This window comes from Geotrypetes seraphini, chromosome 1 (genome assembly GCF_902459505.1).
Source record: "Geotrypetes seraphini chromosome 1, aGeoSer1.1, whole genome shotgun sequence".
Taxonomy (NCBI): domain Eukaryota; kingdom Metazoa; phylum Chordata; class Amphibia; order Gymnophiona; family Dermophiidae; genus Geotrypetes; species Geotrypetes seraphini.
The window spans coordinates 293966108-293992653 of record NC_047084.1 but is presented as its reverse complement, the minus strand read 5'-3'; the positions used below and the strand labels follow the sequence as shown (position 1 = coordinate 293992653).

Sequence of the window (26546 nt, the reverse complement as noted above, 5' to 3'; positions counted from 1 at the left end):
TACTTAGGGCAATGGAGGGTTAGGTGACTTGCTCAGTCACAAAAAAGCCACAGTAGGAATCAAACCTGGTTCCCCATGATCAGAGCCCCCTGAACTCTCTATTAAGCTACTCCTTCACATCTTGCACCTTCACATCTAGAATTCTCTCCTCCCCCTTTCTCTACCATTTATAACTCTTTTTCTTCTAAATCAACTATTGTAATGACATTCTTTTTAGCTACAAGGGACTGTAGATCTCTTCAGAATCTGGCACAAGTATGCTTCTACCCCTTTGCACCAAGCGCTGTGACAGGTGGCTCTAGAACTTTCCCAATGAGCAAAAACTGCCTGAGGTATCAAACCTGTGTCTCTTTCTCAGTGTTCCTTTGTACTGCTGAGACATTGTGCCAACCAACCTATTGCTAAGCAGTTTCTGAGTGAGGCATATGGGATGATTTATCATGTTAAAAAAGTAATTATTTCATTGACTTTTTAATTTTTAATTTTTTTTTCTTTCCTAGCTTTGGAGAGCTCAGAAGCTAAAGCAGGTAGGACATTTTGTCTGATTTAATTATATATACTTCCTATATGGATTAAACTGCTGTTTAAACTGTATAAGCCAGCTCTGTGGATATTGAGCACCCTCCCCCTCCCAGTATTGAGCAAGTTCCTTCACAGAGTTCAGGGAGAGGTAATTTGTATTGTGTTTGGGAACCCCAGTTTATTCTGAAATATTAGCACCTCTGCTCTCTACACATTTCTCTTTTTTTATCATCTTTGTGTCCTTTGCCTTCTTTTTATTCACATTCCATGTCTCTTCTGGCTGGAAGCTGTGGCTCACTTGTAGAGCTGCTGTCTCTGCAGCTCAGAAGTTGTGAGATCAAATCCCAGTGCTGCTCCTTGTGACCCTGGGCAAGTTACTTAATCCTCCTGTGCCCACTGCTTTGAATGTCGGCTTTGACTACCAACGCCACAAAAAGGTGGTATACAAGTCCCCTTTCCCTTCCCTTTCTATCCTGATGTTTGCACTTCTCTCTCCTTTCCTTTAGTTATCCCTTTCTCTTGTTTCTTCCACTCCATTTCTTTCTACAAGTCTTTTCTCTCTTCAGTTCTCCCTTGGAACTCTTTCCCATCTCTTTCACTCTTTCCTCATATTCCAGATTTAAACATTCTTGCTCATGTGTTGCCCTTATAACAGAAGGTACATGGTCTGAGACAGTTCTGTGCTCAGAAGCCCCCATTTGATTTCTTATCCACAGCTTACTTGTGTGGTCTTTAGGACAGTTTTCTACCAGAGATTAGTAAATGACTACCCTGCCATTTGAATTAATTGAAAAGCACTATGTGCTCTCAGTCTCTCACAAACCTTTGTAGATGGTGATAATATTTTACATCTAACTGATACATGTCTTTATGTTGATTAATGATGTCTAAACCTGGTTATTTACTAGTGACATTTGAACTGTTTTGTGTTTTATCATTGATTGTCTGTATCATGTTTTCATGGATGAGAAATTGCAATTTTTTTTTTTTTGGCATCACAAGTTTAAATTCACCAAACTTTTTTTCTTCTCTCTGCATATAAGCACTTCATTTACATTTCGTTGAGGTGTGTAACGTGAATAGATAAGTATGCTAATATATAATAATAGCAAAGCAATGTTAAAGTACAGGTAAAATATGCATGTTCACTTATGAACATCTTTAAATTTTGAACAAAGTAGGTTAAGTGAATAATGCCTTAGGACACCAGAAGCATACGTGCTGACAATTTATGTGCATTTAATAGACCTACTTATTCTGCTATCAACGTTATTGACATCTGCCATGTTACATAATACTCGAGTTACCTTGGAGATGGAGAACACCTTCTTAAAAAATACATAAATTTGTTGATTGTTACAATACATGTCTTCTTTTGTTTGTCAGTTCAAAATGTCAAGACTGACAAGATGATCTAAGGAAAGAGGAACTACTACTGTTATTTTCTGCTGAATGCTAACATGCTGTATACAAGATCTCAATATATATCCGTTGGAGGAAAGGCGGGAGAAGGGAGATATGATAAAGACGTTTAAATACCTACGTGATGTAAATGCGCATGAGTTGAGTCATTGGAAAGGAAGCTCTGGAATGAGAGGGCATAGGATGAAGTTAAGAGGTGATAGGCTCAGGAGGAATCTAAGGAAATAAGGGTGATAGATGCCTGGAACAGTCTCCTGGTAGAGATGGTGGAAACAGAGACTGTGTCTGATTTCAAGAAAGCCTGGGATAGTCACGTGGGATCTCTTAGAGAGAGGATGAGATCATGGTTACTGCGGATGGGCAGACTGGATAGGCCATTTGGCCTTTATCTGCCATCATGTTTCTATGCTGATTGAAGATGATTAATATTTACCTTTGTTTTAAATGTGCTTCCTCTGAAATATTTTTTAAAAATTATTGTATTCATTATATTTACTGGGGAAGTTATCAGCTTGGGCTACAGTTAAATCAAGTTATTTTAGCACAGGATCCCATTTTATACAATGAGACCTTGTAGTAAAATAATCCAATTTGTGGTAAAATAACCTGACTTAACAGTATCTCATATTGATAACCCCCCCCCCTTATCTTCGAAGGACTCCTTTTACAAAACTGCACTAATGATTAGTGGTTTGCTGAATGCAAAGAAGTCCCATGGACTTTTTTGCATTCCGCACTTGATAATCAGTAGCGCTACTTTGTATATATAAAATACTGTATATACTCAAATATATATAAAATATTGTATATACTCGAATATAAACTGAGATTTTTGGGCCAAAAAATTGGCCCAGAAATAGGGTTCTCGGTTTATATTCGAGCCTCCTTTGGATGATTGGTCCTTTTTTTCCTCCTCTCCCCACCCAATGACCAACAATGCTATTTTCCACCCCTCCAGATGCCCGGCACTGCTATCCTCCACTCCCTTCTCATGAACAGCACTGCTATCTGTCTCCCCCTCTCGATGACCAGCACTGCTATCCCCACTGATGACCATTGCTATCTCCTCCTCCCCCCTGATGACTGGTACCCCTATTGCCCCCCACCCATGACCAGTACTCCTATCCTCCCCATCCCATTCCTCCCTGCCTCAGACTGACATCGCACCTACAGTCCCGATGCTCCAGAAGCTGACACTGACGCTCTGTGCTGGGCTTTAGGGCCTTGAGCATTGATGATTCATCCCCAAGTAAAAAAATTCAAGGACTCCAAAACCAACTGCTCAGATTATCACCCCATAGCTAATTTCCATTCCTTACCATGACTACAGAAAAAATTGTCTTTGGTCAACTTTCCGATTTTGTGGAGAAAACAAATGCACTCCACCCAAATGCAGACCAAATCACTCAACAGAATACTCCTTGATTAGCCTTACATCTTCAATTCTCTATCATTTAGACCACAGGCAATCAATGATACTAATCTCACTAGAACTTTCGGCAGCCTTCAACACTATTGATCATCATCTGCTAATTCATAGACTTCAATCTATTGGAATCTCAGGAAATGCCTTGGACTAGTTTTCTTCTTCCTTTCAAGATTGCTCCTACAAGGTCATGACAAAGGAAGGCTCATCAGATTCCTATTCACAGGAATATGGAGTACCTCCAGGATCAATAGTATCCCCACTTCTAGACTGACTTACAAAATTTTACATCTAACATTCAAATCCAGAATGACACAATCCCCAGGATTTATTGACAGATTACACTCCATATACACCTACAAGATCATTACATTCAAGGAATCAAAATCTGTTAGCAATCCTATCACGTCATATATGATACGACAAGAAAATCAGTCTTCTCTGTTACATCTCCATCATTATGGAATAGAATAAGAACATAAGAACATAAGCAATGCCTCCGCTGGGTCAGACCTGAGGTCCATCGTGCCCAGCAGTCTACTCATGCGGCGGCCCAACAGGTCCAGGACCTGTGTAGTAATCCTCTATCTATACCCCTCTATCCCCTTTTCCAGCAGGAAATTGTCCAATCCTTTCTTGAACCCCAGTACCGAACTCTGCCCTATTACGCCCCCTGGAAGCGCATTCCAGGTGTCCACCACAGGTTGGGTAAAGAAGAACTTCCTAGCATTCGTTTTGAATCTGTCCCCTTTCAACTTTTCCGAATGCCCTCTTGTTCTTTTATTTTTCAAAAGTTTGAAGAATCTGTCCCTCTCTACTCTCTTTATGCCCTTCATGATCTTGTAAGTCTCTATCATATCCCCTCTAAGTCTCCTCTTCTCCAGGGAAAAGAGTCCCAGTTTTTCCAATCTCTCAGATTATGAAAGGTTTTCCAAACCTTTTATCAGACGTGTCGCTCTCCTCTGAACTCTCGAGCAACGCCATATCCTTCTTAAGGTACGGCGACCAATATTGGACGCAGTACTCAAGATGCGGACGCACCATCACCCGGTACAGCGGCAGTATAACTTCTTTCTGTAATACCCTTCTTGATTATACCTAGCATTCTATTCGCTCTCTTAGCGGCCGCTGCGCACTGTGCCGTCGGTTTCATTGTCATGTCCACCATTATCACCAAGTCCCTTTCTTGGGTACTCTCATTCAATAACTTCCCTCCCATCTTATAATTGTACCTTGGGTTTCTGCTTCCCACATGCAATACTTTACACTTCTCAACGTTGAACTGCATCTGCCATCACGTTGCCCATTCCCCTAGTTTGTCCAAGTCCCTTTGCAATTCTTTGAAGTCCTCCATTGTCCGAGCTCCACTAAATAGTTTGGTGTCGTCCATAAATTTTATTATCTCACACTTCGTCCCTGTTTCTAGATCATTTATGAATATATTAAATAGCAGCAGCCCGAGCACCGAGCCTTGCGGAACACCACTTGTGACCTTCCTCCAGTCCGAGTAGTGGCCTTTCACCTCTACCCTCTGTTTCCTACCTTCTAACCAGTTTCTGATCCATCTATGCAGAATGCCCTTGTACCTTCATGAAGAATCTTCTCTTAACAAATTTAAATCAAATTTTAAAACTTTTTTGTTTAAAGATGCATTTCTTCATTGTCATCAGCATAATCTACCATTTTATTAGATTTTAATACCCTTCCTATTGTGTTTCCCTCTTAATGTTTCGATTATTGTATTTCTCCCCCCTTCCCTATCATTTTTCTCATCTATCTGCATATTGTGAACCCCTATTTAAATTAACTTTGTAATTATGCATACCGCTTAGATTTTTGTAAGCAGTATATCAAATTTTAAATAAACTTGAAAATTAAACTTGAAGGCCCTTTGGCTCCCGCCCTCTCTGGGATTCTTGAAGTCCAGCAAGCCTTGAGCATGTGCAGACGCTCAAGGCCCTTCACCAGCCCAGCTCAGAGCGTTGGCGTCGGCTTCTGGAGCATCAGGACTGTAAGTGCGATGTCAGTCTGGGGCAGGGAGGAGTGGGTAGTGGAGGATGGGAGTACCTAAGATGGTGGTCTCTTCTGTATTTTTCTTTTGCCGTGGTCCACCCCATTCTGAAGCAACTTCCTGTTTCTGCTTGGGTGGACTGCAGCAAAGGAATGGTGCAGGGGAGGCCGCGAGCAGCAAGAGGAAGGAGATGGTGGCACATGAATGGTGGGAAGGGGGAGAGATGGGGAATGGATGGAGAGAAGGGGAAGAGATGGGACACATGGACGGAGGGAAGGGAAAGAGATCGGGTACATGGATGGATGGAAGAGGAAGAGAGGGAAGAAATGGTGCATATAGACGGAAGGAAGGGGAAGAGTTGGAAAGATAGATTTGAGATGGAGGCAGAAAAATGGTAGCAAACTGAATATGAAAATCAGTGCAAAAGAAGGATGTAGTGTAAAAAAATGAAGGAGAGGAAAGAAACAGCAAATGCATAAGGAGGTCTTGGAAACAGAGTTAAGAGCACAGATGGAACAAGATGACCAGAAATTTAAAATCACCAGATTACAAAGGTAGGAAAATGGTTTTTATTTTCAATTTAGTGATTGAAATATGTCAACTTTGAAAATTTACATCTGTTGTTTTATATTTTGGACTGTTCAGGAAGAAATGCATTTCTTTTTCTCTTGTGGTGTACTGTGTACAGAGTCTGGCATGTTAGTGTTTCATTTGTGTACAATAGTACTTTTAGGTTGTTGGTTTATATTTGAAAAGGTTTTTTTCCCCCTGTTTTCTGCATGTGTGAGCAAGGCCAGGTGTTCTGGTGGGGATGACAAATGACACTCACATACCCAAATTTCGAACCTCGGTTTATATTCGAGTCAACCTTTTTCCTCCTTTTTGAGGGGGGGGGGGGAAAGGTTACCTCAGTTTATTTTCGGATCGGTTTATATTTGATTATACGGTAGAAGGAAAAAATAGAAATATGTTTTCTATTGCTATATTTACAAATCACCAATTCTGCCATATAAAACTCACAAATCAAAGTGAGAGCTAGAAGTATAAGAAAAATAGAAAAATAACAACATAAGACCCCCTGTTATCAAGCTGCAATAGAGTATTTTAGCGAAGGCTGGTGAGGTAAATGCTCCAACCCTCATAGGAATTGAATGAGCCTCAGAAAATTTACCTTACTGGCCCATGCTAAAATGCTCTACTGCAACTTACTGGGGTGCTACTGGAGTGCTACTAAATGCCCTGAGGTCTATCATAGGATGGAAGAAGTGGTTGCTAAATGTAGTGCAATTTCAGATGCCTGTTTGGTAAATTTTCATCTGTCATTTTGTGTGCCTGAAAATTTACAGAGGGAAGAGCTTTCTTCTCCCCCTTCCTAAAATAATAATAATAATAATAATAATAATTTGGAAGGAGGGATGCCTACTCCTTCCTGTCACTGGATGCCCCCCACATCCCCCAAACCTTTCCTGTAACTGTGTGATGCAGTAGACAGCAGGAGGGATGCCCAGTCCCTCCTGCTCACAGGCCCACCACTCCAAAAAGACCACTCCTCTTCCTGGTACATCCTGGAATGCATGGGGAGAGAGGCCTAAGGGCCTTATTGGCTCAAATGCCTAAGGCCCTGGGGGGGGGGGGGGAGGTTTGGGAGGTATGGAGAGCATCCGGTGGCAGGAGAGAGTAGACATCCCTCTTGATGGGCTTTTTTTTGCTTTTTTTTTTAGGAAGGGAGGGGTCAGTTCAGCGGCAGGAGGGAGTGGGCATCCCCTCTGCTGATTTTTTAGTACCAGAATCGGGGGGAGGGGGGGCACCAGTATGGCATAGCCTTTTTTTATGGGCACAACATCTGTTCCCATAGAAAAAAAATGAAAGAAACAGGCAGATCTATTGGTAACACAGTTACTGACAGGTCTAGGACCTGTCGGCTTTTCTGGGTCTGTTCTACTGACCCTATTGTGACATGCAAGTTTTGGTCATTGATCAGATGCCTGGTTTTATTATTAATGACCTCATTTGCATGCCAGAATCGAAGAATGTGAGCTGTTTTGGGCATTGGGTCGGCAAATATGATCGGTCGCTAAACCAGTCAAAACTGGTTTAGCAACAATCATTAGACGATAGGACATTTTAGCGCATCTAGCCCTGAGTTCTTTGTGTGACTGGATTTTAATATGAATACCTATGCATATACTGTAGTCTAGATTCTTGTGTACTTGGAGAACTCATTAGAAACAATGCATATGCTTCAAACTGTATTGATGGATAACAAATGTTAGACAATCAGTTTAATCATGTACATCTCTATGTACCGTACAACTGGCTTTGAAACTTGCCTTTATAATCATCTGTAGCCACTAGCGAGAAGTCACATTTGAGGTTTGAGTGGATGCAGCTCTGAGATAACAAGGGATTAAAATAACAAATAACAAGCATAACAAAAATCAAGTATAACAACTACAGTGAAACCTTGGTTTACCAGCATAATTCGTTCCAGAAGCATGCTCGTAAACCAATTTACTTGTATATCAAAGCGAGTTTCCCCATAGGAAGTAAAGGAAACTCGCTTGATTCGTTCCTACCCCCCGAGGCCACCGGTGCTGCTCCAACTTACCCCACACCCCCGAGGCCACCGGCGCTGCTCTATACCCCCACGATCCGGCAACCCGCTCGCGTCGCCCCACCCCACCCTCCGCGATCCGGCATCCTTCACTCACCCACCCACCCAAACACAATCTCTTACCCCAATCTGGCACCGGCACCAGCACCAACGCACAGGACATGCGAGAACTAGAAGGCCTTGAGCATGCGCAGATGCACAAGGCCCACCACAAGCAAGAGGGAGGATCTTCGGGCACCAGCATGTCCTGTGCGTTAGTGCTGGTGCTGGTGTCAGATCGGGGTAAGAGATTGTGTTTGGGTGGGTGAGTGGGGAATGCTGGGGTGGGTGACACGAGCGGGGGGATGCCTGATCGCGGGGGGGGAGGGGCTCGCAAATAGAGTCAACGCTCGGTTTGCAAGGCACAATTGGTGGGAACGTTTTGCTTGTCTTGCAAAACACTCGCAAACCGAGGTTTGACTGTATAGGGCTCCGTTTACGAAGGTGTGATAGCGAGTCCCAGTGTGACGCAGCCCTTAGGAGTTGAATAGGCTGCATTGCATTTGCCGAGTGGGACTCGCTAATGCAGCTTTGTAAAACGGGCCCCCCATGTTGTGCACAAAGTCCAAATTACAAAAAAGCTAATTACTCATCAGAAATAAATAGACAATACACAGATTCTTTCATGAGAGAAGTAAAAGTCTCCAGTCTTTATAATCATCTTTTCTAGAGTCTGTTCTACTGTCACTAAGGCAGCTCCAACTGCTCTTTCTGTCTACTGAAGACTCCCTGATGGCATATAATTCTTTGCCTTCTAAAAGAGGATTCATGTAATCATTTGTAAGCACCAGGAAGTGGTCACACCTCAAAATAGAGAAGTTTCAGGTGTAAGATCACAAAAGCTAAGCTATTCACACTCAAGATGCATGACTTTTGCCACCTCATTAGAGGATAAAAACCAGAGCCCTAGTTAAATATATTGGGCATTACCTTGGTGTCGGCATTGGGACCTTAATGGCAAATGGTCCTCTTCCCTTCATAGCTACCTTCAGTGTAGCTCACCTGCAGTAATTGTTCATTCAATGTGGAGTTTCTTATAAAGTAAGTTATTTCTCACAACACAGATACTTTTTATGGCTATGGCTGGTAGACATGTAAAAGAAATATATATCCAAAGATCAATTCTATGTGTTGATTCATTATTACTAGTGAAATTTTTTTTTTTATATACTATTTGCCACTATCTTTATTTGGAACTAAATCAAAGCTGACTTCAAAAATATTGAACAATAAAGCCTCAAAGTAGAGAATGATACGGTGACAAAATTCATCACCGTTTCCGTCCCCGCGGATAACCGCGGGAATCCATCTTCATGTCATTTTTTAAGGAGAGAGGGAAGAATCAGAGTATAATTGGGCACAACCACTGACCCGCAAGCTGTGCTTTGAAGAATGCTGGTGTAGAAGGATTGAGATTGAAATAGACACTAGAAAATGGCATGGGATTATTTCCCGTGGTTATCCGCGGGGACGGGAACGGTGATGAATTTTGTCACCGTGTCATTCTCTACCTCAAAGCTCTAATAACAGTTCCACCGATATACACAACTGCTATTGCATATGGAGTTCAAATTTATTCTCATTGGCTTTTGAAATCAACAAGGCTACACCCAGTCTGCTGATTTGAAACTGTTTTCTCTCAGTTCTTATTAGTTTTATTGTCAGTTTCTTCACTCTGCCATTAATCCCCTACAGACCTTATTTTATAACAGGGTGCCTATGTGAGAAGTCCAAGAAGATGTCTATTTTAAGCCTATTTTATAAAGACAATATTAGTAATTTGCTTTCATAAAATAAGTTCCTAGATCCAGCCCCAAGGTAGGTATAAATGTGTGAGTCTGGTCTATTTATGTGTCAGGGCTGCAAAAATCACCACAGGGAACATCAGGGATTCTGGGTCTAGGTCATGCGGATTCACCAAAACCAGCCCCCTTTCCCTTCGAGTTGAGCTGTCTGGTAGTTGAAACTTTATCTATTTCATTTTCTATCCTGTCCTCCCCAAAGAGCTCAGGACGGGTTACAGGTTAACATACATAATAAACAGTTAACAGGTTACAATTTGCTATAGTTACATATAGGTACTTATTTTAATTTTATTTATTTAATTATTTATATTCCGCATATCCAACAATTTTTTGCGGATTACAAATTATTCAGGTACTCGAGCATTTTCCATATCTGTCCTACGGGCTCGTACTCTATCTAATGTACTTGAGGCACTCTGGGGGATTAACTGACTTGTAAAACACACTCCCAAATACAGGCTAAGTGCAGGAAACTAATCAATCTCACAAATACTCACTGCACAAAAAATATTTATATATTTATGCCATGTTGTAGCTCAAACATGAATATAACCATGTATTTATTGTAACGGAAGGAAAAACGTCAGGTCCCTGTTTGCCGCTCACTATTTCAACTTAGCTTGCAAACCAGAATGGGACTGACATCTTCGGTTAAAACCTCCCCCTACCGTTTCTGCTTATAGATTAAAATTTTCTTCTTAAACTTTTAAATTCATCAAAATGATTGAATACTTAGCTTTCAGCCATGTCATTTTCAAAAATAAAAATGTCCTCATGAAAAATGCACAAAAGCAAGTTTTGTAGACGTACCCAACTAACTTGTCTGGCGGCAGAGGAATCCCCATCAACTGAGCAAGTGTCAGGGATTCCTGCCAGCTCAGCTGATGGGAGTTCTCCCTGCCAGGATCATCTGACCATGGAACCCTACACCCCTCTCCCCAACATCCCCGGACCATCCCCAGCATACCCCCATATCCTCCAACATTACTGGATCCCCCTGACATCCCCGGATCCTCCCAGACATCCCCCACCATCACCATTTTGAGCCAATCAAGGTCTTAGGCCCCTCCCACTGCATCCCTAGATGCATTGGGAGAGGAAAGGCCTGCCATTCGCAGCATGCAGCCCTGTAGGCAGGAGGAAGTGGTCTTCCCTCCTGCTGATCTGTCATTGGCAGGTACTGAGGGGTCTGAGGATGTGGGAGGAGGGGTCCAACAATGTTGGAGGATGTAAGGGGGGGAAGTCGGGGAGGATCTTGGGATGTTAGGGGATGTCAGGGGGGTCTAGCAATGTTGTGGGATGTCAGAGACCACTGGAGGAGTAAGGGGGAGTCGTGCTTTTTTTATTATTAATTCTTTATTCATTTTATAACTTACATCAAGTGCATCAAAAAGTATCAACCATTTTGACTTAAATACATCACTTGAATTCTACAATTCTTCATATTAAATAGAATTATCCCTTTTCCCTCCCATCCTTTCAACATCTCATAACGCATATACCATATATTAAAGTACCCCCACCCCATTCTTTCATTTGTACAAATCAGGGAAAATAATACTTATTCATTGCAATAATTTGTTAATGGCTCCCACACATCTTGAAATTTATTAAAATTTCCTTTCTGAATAGCTAATGTTCTTTCCATTTTATAAATATGACACACTGAATTCCACCAAAAACTGTAGTTTAATCTATTCCAATTTTTCCAATTGCATGTTATTTGTTGTATGGCAACTCCTGTTAAAATAAGTAAGAGTTTATTATTTTTGGAAGATATTTGTCTCTTAGCTCTTATAGACATGCCAAATAATATTGTATCATATGATAATGCCACATGATTTTCTAACAAACTATTAATTTGGCCCCAAATTTATTTCCAGAAAGCCATAATAAATGGACAATAGAACAATAAATGATCTAAAGTCCCTGCTTCAAGATGACAATGCCAACATCTATCAGACTTAGAGCAGTCTAATTTTTGTAAATGAACAGGGGTCCAGAATGCTCTATGCAACAGGAAAAACCATGTTTGTCTCATAGATGCAGACATCATATATCTCATCCTCCGAGACCAAATTCATGGCCATTGAGACGCAGTAATTTGATGCTTAATCTTAATACTCCAAATGTCCCGAAGACCAGTCTTTGGTTTTTTATTTATAAATCCAGATATTAATTTGGACAACTGAGCGGCATGATGTCCCAGGAAATCTACCTGAAAGCATAAGAATTCCAAACTATATTGATTATTAAGATTTTTCCATTCAGGGAACCCCACCTGAATTGCCTGCTTCAGTTGTATCCATCTAAAATTTTGTGATTTGTTAAGGCCATATTTATGTTGCAACTGTGAAAACTCCAGCAGTTTACCATTAGAAATAACATCTTCTAATACACATATTCCTGCAATCATCCAATGCTTCCAGATGACTTTAAATCCGCCAATTTGAATCTTGGAGTTCAACCATATAGTTTGATTTGTTGATTTGTGAATTGGAATAGATGTTAAATTACTCACATATAAGAACATAAGAACATAAGAACTGCCTTCTCCGGATCAGACCTTCGGTCCATCAAGTCCGGCGATCCGCACACGCGGAGGCCCTGCCTGGTGTACACCTGGCGTAATTTATAGTCCATCAATCCTTATATGCCTCTCTTAAGGAGATATGCATCTAGTTTGCTCTTGAAGCCTAGGATGGTCGATTCTGTCATAATCTCCTCTGGGAGAGCATTCCAGGTGTCAACCACTCTCTGAGTAAAGCAGAACTTCCTGACATTAGTCCTGAATCTGTCCCCCCTCAGCTTCATTACATGTCCTCTAGTCCGTGTCAAATTGGACAATGTAAATAATCTTCTCTGCTCTATTTTGTCGATTCCTTTCAGTATTTTGAAGGTCTCGATCATATCCCCACGCAGTCTCCTTTTCTCAAGGGAGAACAATCCTAGTGTTATAAGTCTGTCCTCGTATTCCAGTTTCTCCATACCCTTCACCAGTTTTGTTGCTCGTCTCTGCACCCTCTCCAGCAGCTTTATATCCTTCTTTAGGTAGGGGGACCAATGTTGGACACAGTATTCCAAGTGTGGTCTGACCATTGCCCTATAAAGCGGCATTATAACTTTCTCTGATCTACTCGAGATTCCTTTCTTTATCATGCCCAACATTCTATTTGCCTTCTTTGCCGCTGCCGCGCATTGTGCCGACGGCTTCAGGGTCCTATCTATCAGTACACCCAGGTCCTTTTCTTGTTCACTCTTCCCCAGAGTTGCACCTGACATTGTATACTCGTATTCCTTATTTTTATTGCCTAAATGCATTACCTTGCATTTCTCCACATTGAACTTCATCTGCCATTTCTCCGCCCATGTTTCTAACCGACACAAGTCGCTCTGGAGTTTCTCTCTATCCTCCTGCGATCTGATTGCCCGGCATAGTTTTGTATCGTCTGCAAACTTGATGATCTCACTGGATGTTCCTTCCTCCAGGTCATTGATATAAATATTAAAAAGGATCGGCCCAAGTACCGAGCCCTGGGGTACACCACTAGTCACTTTCTCCCAGTCGGAGAACTTCCCATTTATGCCCACTCTCTGCTTTCGGTTTTCCAGCCATTTGCCTATCCATCTTTGTATATCCCCCTCTATGCCATGGCTTTGTAGTTTCCTGAGAAGTCTTTCGTGTGGAACTTTGTCGAACGCTTTCTGGAAGTCCAAGTATATTATGTCCACCGGCTTCCCACTATCAATTTGCTCGTTCACGGTCTCGAAAAATTGGAGTAAATTAGTCAAACATGATTTCCCTTTCCTGAATCCATGTTGACTGGGTTTCATCAAGTCGTATGCGTCCAAGTGCCGGACTATGCTATCCTTGATCAGTGCTTCAACCATCTTGCCAGGGACAGACGTAAGACTAACAGGTCTATAGTTGCCCGGTTCCCCTCTCGATCCTTTTTTGAAAATTGGGGTGACGTTCGCTATCCTCCAGTCGTCCGGTATCTGTCCAGTTCTGATTGTCAGGTTTGCAAGTTTTTGCAATAACTCTCCGATTTCAAACTTCAATTCCTTTAAGACTCTCGGATGAATCCCATCCGGTCCAGGGGATTTGTCACTTTTAAGTTTGTCGATCTGATAGTATATCTGGTCTAAGTCCACTTCAACTGTGGTGAGGCTGTCTTCTATTTCTCCTGCAAACACTTTCTCTGCTTCAGGTATTGTTGAGGTGTCCTCCTTCGTAAAGACGGACGCAAAGAAGGAATTTAGTTTGTCTGCGATTTGTTTATCTTCCTTGATGTACCCTTTTCTTCCCTGGTCGTCCAGGGGTCCCACTGCCTCTTTTGCAGGTTTTTTCCCTTTCACGTATCTAAAGAAGGGCTTGAAGTTTTTGGCCTCCTGGGCTATTTTTTCCTCATATTCCTGTTTTGCATCCCTCACCGCCTTGTGACATTTCTTCTGATCATCTTTATGTTTGTTCCAGGCTTCGGTTGTCTTTATGCATTTCCATTTTTTGAAAGAGTCCTTCTTTTCTTTTATGGCTTCCTTCACCTGTATGGTAAGCCATGCCGGTTCTCTTTTGCTCTTTGTTCTCCGATCTTTGGAAATCCTCGGAATGTAGAGATCTTGTGCTTCTGTGATAGTATTTTTCAGTAGGGTCCATGCCTGATCAACCGTTTCAAGTTTGTCCACCATCTTCTCGAGTCGTTTTTCTACCATGGCTCTCATGCTATCGTATTTACCCTTTTTAAAGTTCAAGGTGGTGGTTAAGGTTTTGGCATGTTTCCCTTTCCTGATGTCAAGTTTAAAGTTGATTACATTGTGATCACTCGTTCCCAGTGGAACTATGACTTCCACTTCTGTTATCGGTCCCGTGAGGCCATTTAGGACCAAGTCCAAGGTGGCGTTGCCTCTTGTCGGCTCTTTTACCATTTGTTCCAGGAAGCAATCCCCTAGCACCTCCAGGAACTTGGCTTCCTTGCCGCAGTTGGAGGTTGCTAGTTTCCAGTCTATCCCTGGGAAATTGAAGTCTCCCAATATAATTACATTGCCTGTCTTGCATTCTTGTTTGATTTCCTCCATCATTTCTGAGTCAGTTTCCTCCGCCTGTCCTGGTGGACGATAATAAAGGCCAATTTTCGTATCTGCGCCATATTGACCAGGAATTTTGATCCAGAGTGATTCAAGCTTCTCTTTCATTTCTGTTGTAACCATTTCAACAGAATCTATTCCCTCCTTAACATATAGAGCAATACCTCCACCTTTCTGCCCTACTCGATCTCTTCTATACAGTTTGTATCCCTGTAGTACTGTGTCCCATTTGTTTTCTTCATTCCACCATGTTTCTGTTATGCCAATGATATCCAATATGTCATGTCTTGCTATTGTCTCTAGTTCCCCCATTTTGTTACCCAGACTTCTAGCATTCGTATACATACATCTAAGTTCCCTTTGTGTTACCTTTTTGGACCTTCTACTCTTGGCCTTCCCTGTAGTTTCAATTACGGTATCCTTTACTGCTCCTGTGTTATCACCTTTGTTTGCTGTGTGGTCGTCCCCTCCTGTGTCTGAGTTGTCCCTTCCTGCTTTTTCTCCCTTATTGGCTGTGAGGTCGTCTTCTCTTGTGTAGGTGTAGTTGTCCTTGGCTTCTTCGTCGGGGCATCCTGCTATCCGTACCATCGACCGGTGGTCGACTGTCGGCTTTCCCCTGTCTTTCAGTTTAAAGCCTTCTCGATTGCCTTCTTCATGTTGCCTGCCAAAACTCTTGCTCCTTCCTTGTTGAGGTGTAGTCCGTCCCTTCTGTAGTACTTGCTTTTTCCCCAGAACGCCGTCCAGTTGCGCACGAAGTCGAAGCCTTCTTCTTCGCACCATCGTCTCATCCAGGCGTTGATTACTTGCAATTCCCCTTGTCTCTTTCCATCCGCTCTTGGTACTGGGAGGATCTCAGAGAAGGCCACCTTCACCTCCCTGATCTTCAGTTGTCTTCCGAGAGAGCGGAGCTGGCCCTTCAGCTCTTCCCTGTCATACTTCCGCCCGCTCACATCATTTGTTCCCACGTGGATAAGTACAGCGGTGTCCTCTCCCCCTGCTCCATCTATGATCCTGGAGATCCTGTTGGTCACATCCTTCACTCTTGCTCCAGGCAGACAGGTGACGACTCTGTCCTCTCTTCCTCCTGCGGTGTAGCTGTCCACATGTCGTATGATGGAGTCGCCTACGATGATCCCCATCTTCTTTATTCGGGAGTTCCTTGGGGGGCGTTGGTCCACGTCCTTGGAGTAGGGCCAGTCTTCTTCCTCCAGTGATACTCTTGAAATTTTTTCCTGTTCTTTGGGTGGGGCGATGTCTTCCTGTGCTCTCACTATTCCTCCTGGTGTGCAGTTGTCTCCTACCTCGTCTTCGGTTTCTTCTGTGTTTGCATGGGTGTCTTCTCTCCTCACATCGGTTTCCTGAGTACAGTTTTCCAGCCCTGGGATCTCTACGTGGTGCTGATGAGCTTCCTCTATGAACATTTCTAGTTCCTTGACCTCGTCGTTTGGACTGTACTCCACTAGAATCTTCTCCTGTGCTCGGATTCTGTCTTCGAGTTCCATCACTGTTCCTTCCAGTAGTCTTACCTGATATTTCAAGCTATCCATCTCCATGCATCGATTGCAAATGTATGCCTGGGTCCCCGAAGGGAGGTAGTCATACATATTGCAGCCGATACAGAAGACCGGAAAGCTCACCTTCTGACTTCCTTGGGCTTCCATTTCTTGCTTCCCTTGTGTGTGCTTGTGTCCCTTGCCTGCTGCTTCCTTATGTTGCTTGCCTTGCTGTCTCTTTTATGTGTGCTGTCTCCGCTCTACTTCACCTTGATTGTATGTGTGGATTTGTTCCTTTGGCGTCTGTCTCTTCCTTACCTTCTGTGTTTGTCGCTTCCTTACCGTTCAGTCCTCCTCGGTGTTCTTGATAGTAGATACTCGTCCCTTGCAAGGCCCTTCGCAAAGGCGCTCTCGCTAAGGCGAGGGCCTTTGCCGCTCGCCTTCGCCGCGCGCCGAACGGCCTCGCGCCATTGACTCCTCCCCTTTTAAGGGGGAGTCTGTCCGATGACGCTGAGGGGGGGCGGAGCTACCTCTCGCCGCTACCCCTAGGCTTGCTGGTCTCCCGGCTGCTAGTCTCCCTTCCGCAGCCCTTCTCCTCCGCTTCCTGCCGGTGCTGGTGTCTCACTCTCCTCTCCTTCCTCTTCCACGAGGCACGCCTGGCTGGTGAGCGATCTCTTGCCTCGCGCCATTGACTCCTCCCCTTTTAAGGGGGAGTCTGTCCGATGACGCTGAGGGGGGGCGGAGCTACCTCTCGCCGCTACCCCTAGGCTTGCTGGTCTCCCGGCTGCTAGTCTCCCTTCCGCAGCCCTTCTCCTCCGCTTCCTGCCGGTGCTGGTGTCTCACTCTCCTCTCCTTCCTCTTCCACGAGGCACGCCTGGCTGGTGAGCGATCTCTTGCCTCGCGCCGTTGACTCCTCCCCTTTTAAGGGGGAGTCTGTCCGATGACGCTGAGGGGGGGCGGAGCTACCTCTCGCCGCTACCCCTAGGCTTGCTGGTCTCCCGGCTGCTAGTCTCCCTTCCGCAGCCCTTCTCCTCCGCTTCCTGCCGGTGCTGGTGTCTCACTCTCCTCTCCTTCCTCTTCCTATCTTACTGTGTTCCATGTGTCTACAAATAATCTATTTTCTTTATATACCGTAATCTAGGCATTTTGATACTAAGTACATGGTATAATCGCTGAGGAAACATGAGGCGCCATTCCAACCATAACCAATCCGAGATATTATCAACAGGCTCTGGGAGGATCCAATACATACCCTGGTGCATAATAATAGGATTGATGATATCTATAAAAGTTGGGAAAATTTACCCCTCCCTCTGTAATCGGTTTTTGAAGAGATACTAAAGCAATTCTAGCCTTTTTGCCCAGCCAAATAAATTTTGTAAGAATACAATTTAACTTTTTATAGAAGGACCCCTGAAAAAAAACAGGTAACATACCCATTTGATAACAAACCACAGGCAGAACCATCATTTTAATAGTTTGAACTCTCCCCCACCAAAAAAGATGTAAAGGATTCCATTGCTCACACATTTCTGTTACCCTCTGTAATAAAAATTTGTCATTCACTTTCATTGTTTCTTCCAACGTGGTTTTTATCCAAATGCCTAAATATTTTATTCCGTCCTCTTTCCATAGAAAGGAGAATGTTTCAAACAAACCTTTTGTACAATGGACATTAATAATAATAATAACAACTTTATTTTTCTATACCGCCAAAATCTTGCGACTTCTAGGCGGTTCACAGTGAAGAGAGCTGTACAATCAGCGAATTACAGTGTACAAATAATGCAGGTGTCACTGAGCAGTCAGTGATTACAAGTCAGCAAGAAAAAGATATTAATGGGTAGCAGTATAAACTTAACATGTTACATTAATGGGCCGGAGAGCCAGCGAATTGCAGAATACGATTGGTGAAGAAGACACTGAACGGTCATTATGAACAGGATACCGTTAGATGAGGATACATAGTATCAGCATGAAGAATGACATTTTTTTTTTTTTTTTTTTTGGTGGAAGAACTTCTGATTTACTCCAATTTATCTTGTACCCTGAAAATTTTCCAAATTTTTTTTATTAATTCTAGTAAGCTTGGAATGATTGTTTCGGGATTTCTCAAATGAAGCAATATATCATCTGCATAAGCAGAAACTTTATATTCCCGATCTGAATATGGAATACCCTGTATCTCCTTCGCTTGTTGAATAGCTAATAACAAGGGTTCTAATACAATATCAAAAAGCAAAGGAGACAAAGGACAGCCTTGTCTAATCCCCCTCTGCAGACTAAAACTCTCTGAGAAATGATTATTAATATATAATCTAGCAGCAGGGAAGCTATACAATGTTTGGATCATTTGTATAAATTCTAAACCTATACCAAACCATTCCATTGCTTGATACATGAAGGCCCATTCTACCCGATCAAAGGCCTTCTCTGCGTCCAAGGATACAGAAAAGGCTGGATCATTCATGGCTTTTGTTAAATTTAATATATGAAAAGCCAATCTGGTGTCATTAGAGGAATGTCTCTGAGCAACAAATCCTTGGTGCATACCAATAATAAAAGGGAGAGCCTTGGCCAAGCGTAAAGCCAATGTTTTAGCTAGAAGTTTGCCATCTGCATTAATTAAGGAAATAGGCCTGTAATTTGAAACCAATGCGGGATTTTTATTTGGCTTCGGCAAAATTATAGTAACAGATTCTGCCATAGTACCTATGATGCAACCATTTGTTAGTTGGACCTGATATAAATTTAACAAATAAGATAATAGTGTATTTTGAAATGATTTATAAAACTCTACTGCGAAACCATCACCACCTGGAGTGAATCCAACTCTAAGGGACTTCAACACTGTTTGCAACTCTTTTAGTGATATTGGCTTGTCTAAACTTTCTTTTATATGCTCAGGAATTTTTGGTCCCTTAATTAATTTTAAAAATTCTAACCCATCCTTTTCTTTATCTAAATAAGGCTCAGAAGAATACAGGTCTTTATAAAAATTTTAAAATTGTTTTAAAATCGGTCCAATTTGAGAACAGGTATTACCGTTCTCATCCTTTACTGCTATTATTTTTGTTTTCCTTTTTTTTTGCTTTTAGATAATTTACCAATAATCTTCCCGCCTTATTTGAATTTCCATAATACAAAGCTTGTTGAGAAAATAAGTCTTTCCTTATCAATTTAGAAGAAATCTCATTGTATTTACCTTTAATTTTTTAAAAGAGCCTGTAACATAGAGTATTCCCATTTATCAATCAATTTTGACTCCAAAGGCTTAATTTCTTGTTCCAAACTGGAAAATTGTCTTTTAACTTGTTCCTAATATATGATGAAAATGAAATAATTTGACTTCTCATGGTAGCCTTAAAAGCATCCCTTATAGTCTCGATGGAGATATCTTCCGTATTATTAATTTGAAAATAATCATTTATTTTTGACTGAACTTTCTCAATAAAAGTTGGCTCTGCAAGCAGTGTATTATCAAATCTCCATACAGATCTACTATTTTCTTGATCAATTAAGGGGGGGGGGGTCATGCTTTAAATCCGTCTGTGGTCATCTTGTCAGTTTGGTCACCTTTGTGGCACTTAGACCTGTTTTACTTTGGTCTACGTCCCAGCATGTAAGTTCCGCCTAGGATGTCCTGGAAAACCTTTGATTTTGCTTCAGGATGTCCAGGTGGAAGCCTGCCAATAACATATCTACAAAGACGCTCCTTTGAACTCTGGACGTACAGCAGCTTAGAAGTGCTGCTAAATGTCCAAAAAGTTTGTTTTAATTGGCACTTGGCTGTCCCTTCTTTAGGATGTCAAAATGCTGACTTAGGCAGGTTTTTGGATGTTTTAAAGGTTTTATTACGAGCCCCATTGCCTCTAATACTCTGCAAAATATAAAGATAGCAGATGTAAATTTGAAAAAACTGATAAATAGCAATCACCACTTTACAAATTAATAAATAGAAATAAAACAAAAATGGAAAATAAGAAAATACCATTTTATTGGACTAAGCCTTTTTTCAATTAGCTTTCAGATGCCAAAACCTCCTTCTTCAGGTCTGTACAATATACCGCTGCTACAGTATCCTGTCCTGATCTGAGAAAGGGGATTTGGACTCTGAAAATTAGTACAAAAAAATTAAAATTAGTCCAATAAAAAGATTACCTTAATTCAATTTTCTGTTTATAAACATTTATCAATACAACTACAATACTACATTATTCTAAAGCAACCAAAAATATTCCAATTGAATATTGAAAATATTTTTCTACCTTTTGTTGTTTCTGCTTTAATCATCTTCTCTTCACTCTTTTCTTTCTATCCAGTGTCTGTCCTTTCTCTCCCTTTCATCCAGTCTCTGTCCTCCCTCTCTCTCTCTTCCACCCATTGTCCGCCATCTCTCTTCTTTCACCCATTGTCTGCCCTCTCCCCCTTCCATAAGGCATCTTTCCTCTTTCTGTGTCCCTTCCATAAACTATCTTGTGTTACTTCTCTCTTTTGTACATGATCCATTTGCTCTCTCTGTCTCCAACCCCTCCCCTATGCTCAGATATCTCTCCTCAATTCCTTCCTTCCTTTCCCCCATGCCCTGGCAGTGGCATCTCTCACTTCTTATTCCCTTCCATCTCTTCCTCCCCCAACATGCTCTGGCATCTCCTCTCCTTCCTTTCCCCTTGGTCAGGCACCTGTCTCCTTCCATCCCCTCCCCCCATGCCATGGTATCTCTCTCCTTTCCTCCTCTCCATCTCTCCCTCCATGCTCTGGAATCTCTTTTCCTTTCTTTCCCTCCCTTCTTCCTTTCACCTTTTTTGGCGTCTGTCTCCTACCCTTCCCTCCATGCCCTGGAATCTCCCCTCTCTCTCTCCCTCTTCCCTTCCCTCCCTCCTTCCATGGTCTGGCATATACTTTCCTTCCTTCCTTTTCTTCCGTCCCTCCCTCCCTTCCTCTCCTTATCCTTCCCTTCCCCTCCTCTCCTCTCCCTTCCCTGGTCTTCCTTCTCCTTCCCTTTCCCCAGTTGGGTGCAGCAATTCTCTCCCCCTTTGCACCCATCCCCGGTCTGTAGCGCAGCGTTCACAGCTCGTTGTCCTTCTTAGCTTCAGGCTGACCTCTCTGCCGGATCCTGCCTTCACGGAAACAGGAAATAGGTGGGACCCAGCAGAAGGTCTGAAGCTGATACAGAAACATAGAAACATAACGGCAGATAAAGGCCAAATGGCCCATCTAGTTTACCCATCTGCAGTAACCATTATCTCTTTCTCTCTCCGAGATATCCCAGATGCCTATCCCAGGCCCTTTTGGTGTCTCTGGCTCTACCACCTCTTTTAGGAGACTGTTCCATGCATCTACTACCCTTTCTGTACAAAACTTTAGGCAGACTTTATAGAATCAAGACCTTAGGGCCTGATTCTTTAAATAGAACAAGCAGTCCACGCAGTTCTTAATCAACTGCAAGGTGTCCTTTATAGAATCATGCCTAGCAGTGCCTCAGCAGACTATCTAATATAATAAAGAGCAAGCCACGCATGCACACTCCTATTTGCGTGTTCTGTGCGCATGTAGGTCTGTGGCCGAAGGAGTGCGCATGCGTGCTAATACGTCACCAGCTGATCGCCTCCACAAGCCAGACCGCAGCCAGACGACGATCTCCTTTCCTCCTGCCGCCGCCGATCTCCGTTCCTCCTTTGCCGCCCACACCCTTCTCTTCCCGCAGGCCCGAATGGCGATTCCAGCAGCGTGTGCATCAGTCTTCACACGCTGCTTCGGGCCCTTCTACTGCCCTGATTTGCTCTGCCGCATCTCTGATGATGTCATCAGTGACGTGCCAGAGTAAATCAGGGCAGTAGAAGGACCCGAAGCAGCGTGTGGAGACTGATGCAAGTGCTGCTGGAATCACCACGTTTGTAGTCCGGACCGCGGGAAGGAAAAGGGGGGGTAGAGGAAACGCTAATGCTGCTGCACAGGGAACTGGTGGGGGGGAGTGAAATGGAGAGGGAGGGAATGCTGCTTTGGACAGACAGACAGAGAGAGGAAGGGAAACACAAAGAAAATAAGAAAGACACAGGGGCAGGTGCACAGGGAATTGGTGTGGGGGGAGGGAAATGGAGGGGGATGGAATGCTGCTTTGGACAGACAGACAGAGGGAGGAAGGGAGACAGAAAGAAAAGAAGAAAGACACAGGGGCAGGGAGATACACAGAAAGACAGACAGGCAAAGGGGGCCAGGGACAGAGACAGACGGAAAGGACAGCAGGAGCCACGTCAGGAGGGGTGCGGGATGCGGCAGTGGGAACTTTTCCAATGGGTGCAACTGGGCGGCTGTTGGGAACCTCTGATCAGGGACAGAGCAAGGTAAGAGTATCATAGGGATAAGAAGGAGGAGGGGGGATAAAAAAGGAAGGGATGCCTACTGCTGGACAGGGAGAGAAGGAAAGAGATGCTGATGGACAGGGGGGGTGAAGAAAAAGGAACGGAGGACCAATGTTGGACAGGGGGAGAAGGAAAGAGGGGAGGTAAAACAAAGGGAGAAGGGCTGCTGCAGCATAAGGAGAGCAGTGAAGGGGTGGTGGTGGACACAGGGGAGGTAAAAGGAAGGGAAAATGGACAGGGGGAGCAGGCAAGGGGTGGTGATGGACAGCCAAGGAAAAAGAAAAGCAGAAAGAAAGCGGCTAAGGAGAGAGAGAGAGAAAGAAATAAAGCCATACACACACACATATGTTCTAGCACCCGTTAATGTAACGGGCTTAAAGACTAGTAATACTAATAATATTATAGCTAATAATAATCATCCTATATAATAAAGAGCTAGCCGCGCATGCGCACTCCTTTTTGCGTGTTCTGTGTGCTGTTGGTCTGTGGCCGCAGGAGTGCGCATGCGCGAGTCCCCAGCCTTGACTGCGGCTTGAGGCGGCCGACAGGAGCGGTGAATGGTGGGAGGAGGGCTCATGGTCCTGTCGCCGCTGCCGCTCCTGTTCTCAGCGGCCTGCACGTCGCCGACTCTCCCGCTCCCACAACAACCGCTACCGCTTCTGTTCTTCCCCTCCCTCCAGTCACCGCTGCCATTCCTATTTAAAACGGCCTGCTGAGGTTCGCGGCCGGCTGTAGCGAACCTCGCTGGCCGCTCTCCACATGGTAGCACGTTCCCTCTGACGCGATCGCGTCAGAGGAACATGCTACTGAGGTGGACAGCGGCCTGCGAGGTTCACTACAGCCGGCCGCGAACCTCAGCAGGCCGTTTTAAATAGGAATGGCAGCGGTGACAGGAACCATGGATGGAGGGAGGGGAAGAGGAAAAAGAAGGGCCATGGAGCAGGCAGGAAAGGGGGCTGCTTTGGGGGGAGGGGTGTGCTGGAGGGGAAGAGGAAAAGAAGGGCCATGGAACAGGCAAGAAAGGGGGCTGCTTTGGGGGGAGGGGTGTGCTGGAGGGGAAGAGGAAAAAGAAGGGCCATGGAACAGGCAGGAAAGGGGGCTGCTTTGGGGGGAGGGGTGTGCTGGAGGGGAAGAACTGGAGGGGAAGAGGAAAAAGAAGGGCCATGGAGCAGGCAGGAAAGGGGGGCTGTTTTGGTGGGAGGGTTGTGCTGAGTGCAGACAGCAATCATGGGGGGGGGGAAGAATAGAAGGGGGCCATGGAGCAGGTAGGCATTGCAGAACAGGGGGAGAGGGAAAGGGGGCTGCTTTGGCAAGCAGGGGGGCCAGGGAGACAGACAGAAAGAAAGACGGACAGACAGGGGACCAGGGAGAGACACAGACACAAAGAATGACAGACAGACAGCGTCCAAAGAGAGAGAGACAAATTAAAAAAACCTAGACGTACAGACATCTACTCTGGGCAGCGGAAGGAAGGCAGTACGGAGTGCTGCTGGAAGTGGCTGCTGGGAGGAGGGCTTCGAGACGCGGAAGACTGTCCCCAAAACCCCTGCAGAGAGTTGGGCCAACCTCTCCTTTGTCACCGACGCCGAAGAAGCTCCCTCTCGCGCTCTGAGCACTCACGATTGGCTGAAGGGTGTCGTGTCAGTGCTGCAGGTATAGGGGGATGCTTTTGTTGGAGAGGTGTGTTGGAGGGTAGACAGCTTTGCTGGGGGGGAGGGGGAAGACACAAGAGGGTCAGGGAGAGGGAAAGGGGGCTGCTTTGGGGGAAGGGGTATGTTGGGGCCAGACAGCTTTGCTCTGGGGGGGGGAATGACACAAGGACACAGACACAAACAATAACACACAGGGGGCCAATGAGACAGACAGAAAGGAAGACATTCAGGCAGCGTCCAAGGAGAGACAGCCAGTGTCCAAGGAGAGAAAAACAAATAAACATAGACAGACAGCGGCCAAGGGGAGAGAGAAAGAAAGACAGACACATACATCTATTCTAGCACCTGACTTTCCGTGCACTGCCTCAGGCCGCGCCCCCAGGTGGGACCTAAGGCTCCAGGGCCTATTCTGATTGGCCCACGTGCCTTAGGCCCCACCAGTAGGCGGAGCTTTGGGACGGATGGGCCAATCCGGCCTCATTCCGTCGTTGGCTGCCTGCCGGACAGGCGGGTTTGGCTCCCGTCTGTCCCAACTACACAAAGGTACGGGGAAGGCGGGTGGGGGTGTCGTGGGGATCGGCCAGGGGGGTCGCGGGTCGGCTGGGGGGGCGGTCGGAGGTTCTTGGGGGGGTGGTCGTTGGAGGGAGGGGGGTCGCGGGTCGGCTGGGGGGGCGGTCGGAGGTTCTTGGGGGGGGGCGGTCGTTGGAGGGAGGGGGGTTTGCGTCGAGGGCAGGAGGGCCTGGGATCCCTCCTGCCCGTAATGTAGTGCGGGGTGGGGGTAGGGGGTCGCCGTGGCCAGGAGGGTTTGGGCTCCCTCCTGGCCCGATATTGTCGGGGAGTTGGGGAGTCGGCCGGGCAAGAGGGCTTGGGCTCCCTCTTGCTCCGATCGTGGATGCGGGTGCGGGTGGGAGCGCGTGCGAGCGGTCGTTCGGGGTGGGGGTGCGAGCGGTCCTGCTGGGGGGGTGAATCGGGCGTCGGGAGGGGTGGGAACTATGTAAAAAAATTTTTGTATACCGCGCTCACGCGTATAACGCGCGAGGGGTATGCGCGGTAGGTAAAAACGCGTATAACGCGCGTGTTATATGCGTGAAAATACGGTAAGTGCTTTGAAAATGAGCCCCAAAGTGACTTAGTCAAAGACTCATTCAAACACCATGGAAAATTAGGAATTTGAACTTATTGTAGAACATTGCTTTAGCATGTCACATCCTCTCCTTTCATGGTAGAAACATCTGTGTATCTTGCTGGCAATGTGCCACATTTCAAATCCCAGGGCCTCTTCCTAGGTGCTACATTAAGAGTGGCATACTGTCAAAACATCTGTGCTGTCTCAGTGGTAATGAGAGTCTTATGAAATGAAATACTATATTAAGTGAAATATTAGGGTAAAATAATCTAAAATCTTTTTCTAATATAAAATGTCTCTGCTAAATGAGAGTTAACACTACATGGACTGAAATTCACAGTGTAGATCAGTGGTCTCAAACTCAAACCCTTTGCAAGGTCACATTTTGGATTTGTAGGTACTTAGGGGGTCTCAGAAAAAATAGTTAATGCCTTATTAAAGAAATGACCATTTTGCATGAGGTAAAACTCTTTATAGTTTATAAATCTTTCCTTTTGGCTAAGTCTTAATAATAATATTGCAATTTATTGCTAAAGAGACATATGATCAAGAAACTGTTTTATTTTACTTTTGTGATTATGATAAACATACCGAGGGCCTCAAAATAGTACCTGGCGGGCCGCACGTGTGTTACACACACAAAATATCTATCCCATTAATAAAAAAAATGAAAAAAGTCCCCCACCGCTGATGACGACCTTCCCCAATGACCCCTAATGAACGCGGCACCAGGTATTGAAGGGACACGTATCAAGTCCTTAGGCCATGTTTTCCAGCTGTAAGAAATCCAGACCCTGCTTGTCTTTCCTTCTTTGAAAATACTACAAGGACATTTATGTTTGAACAGAGATGTTGTGAAGTGAATTCAATTGTTTTTATAAGCCGTATTTGCAAACAGATTTAGATTAGGGGCTCTGCTGGTCAAGGCTTTTTCTGACCTTTTGGACTCCAATCTCCAGCTAGAAAAAATGCTGATGTCTTTAAAGTTT

General features: G+C 44.4%; 1 protein-coding gene across 6 annotated transcripts in view; it reads left to right on the top strand.

Moving 5' to 3' along the window:
• SFXN5 (sideroflexin 5) overlaps positions 1-26546 on the top strand; it is a 534682-nt gene that overhangs the window by 95863 nt on the left and 412273 nt on the right. For 5 of the 6 annotated variants that reach the window (XM_033953624.1, XM_033953617.1, XM_033953601.1 and 2 more), the window contains one exon: positions 501-527. The exons of the other annotated variant lie outside the window; for it this stretch is intronic. In XM_033953624.1, coding sequence (XP_033809515.1) covers positions 501-527 — 27 coding nt within the window. The remainder of the gene's footprint in view (positions 1-500; positions 528-26546) is intronic. 6 annotated transcript variants of the gene reach the window in all.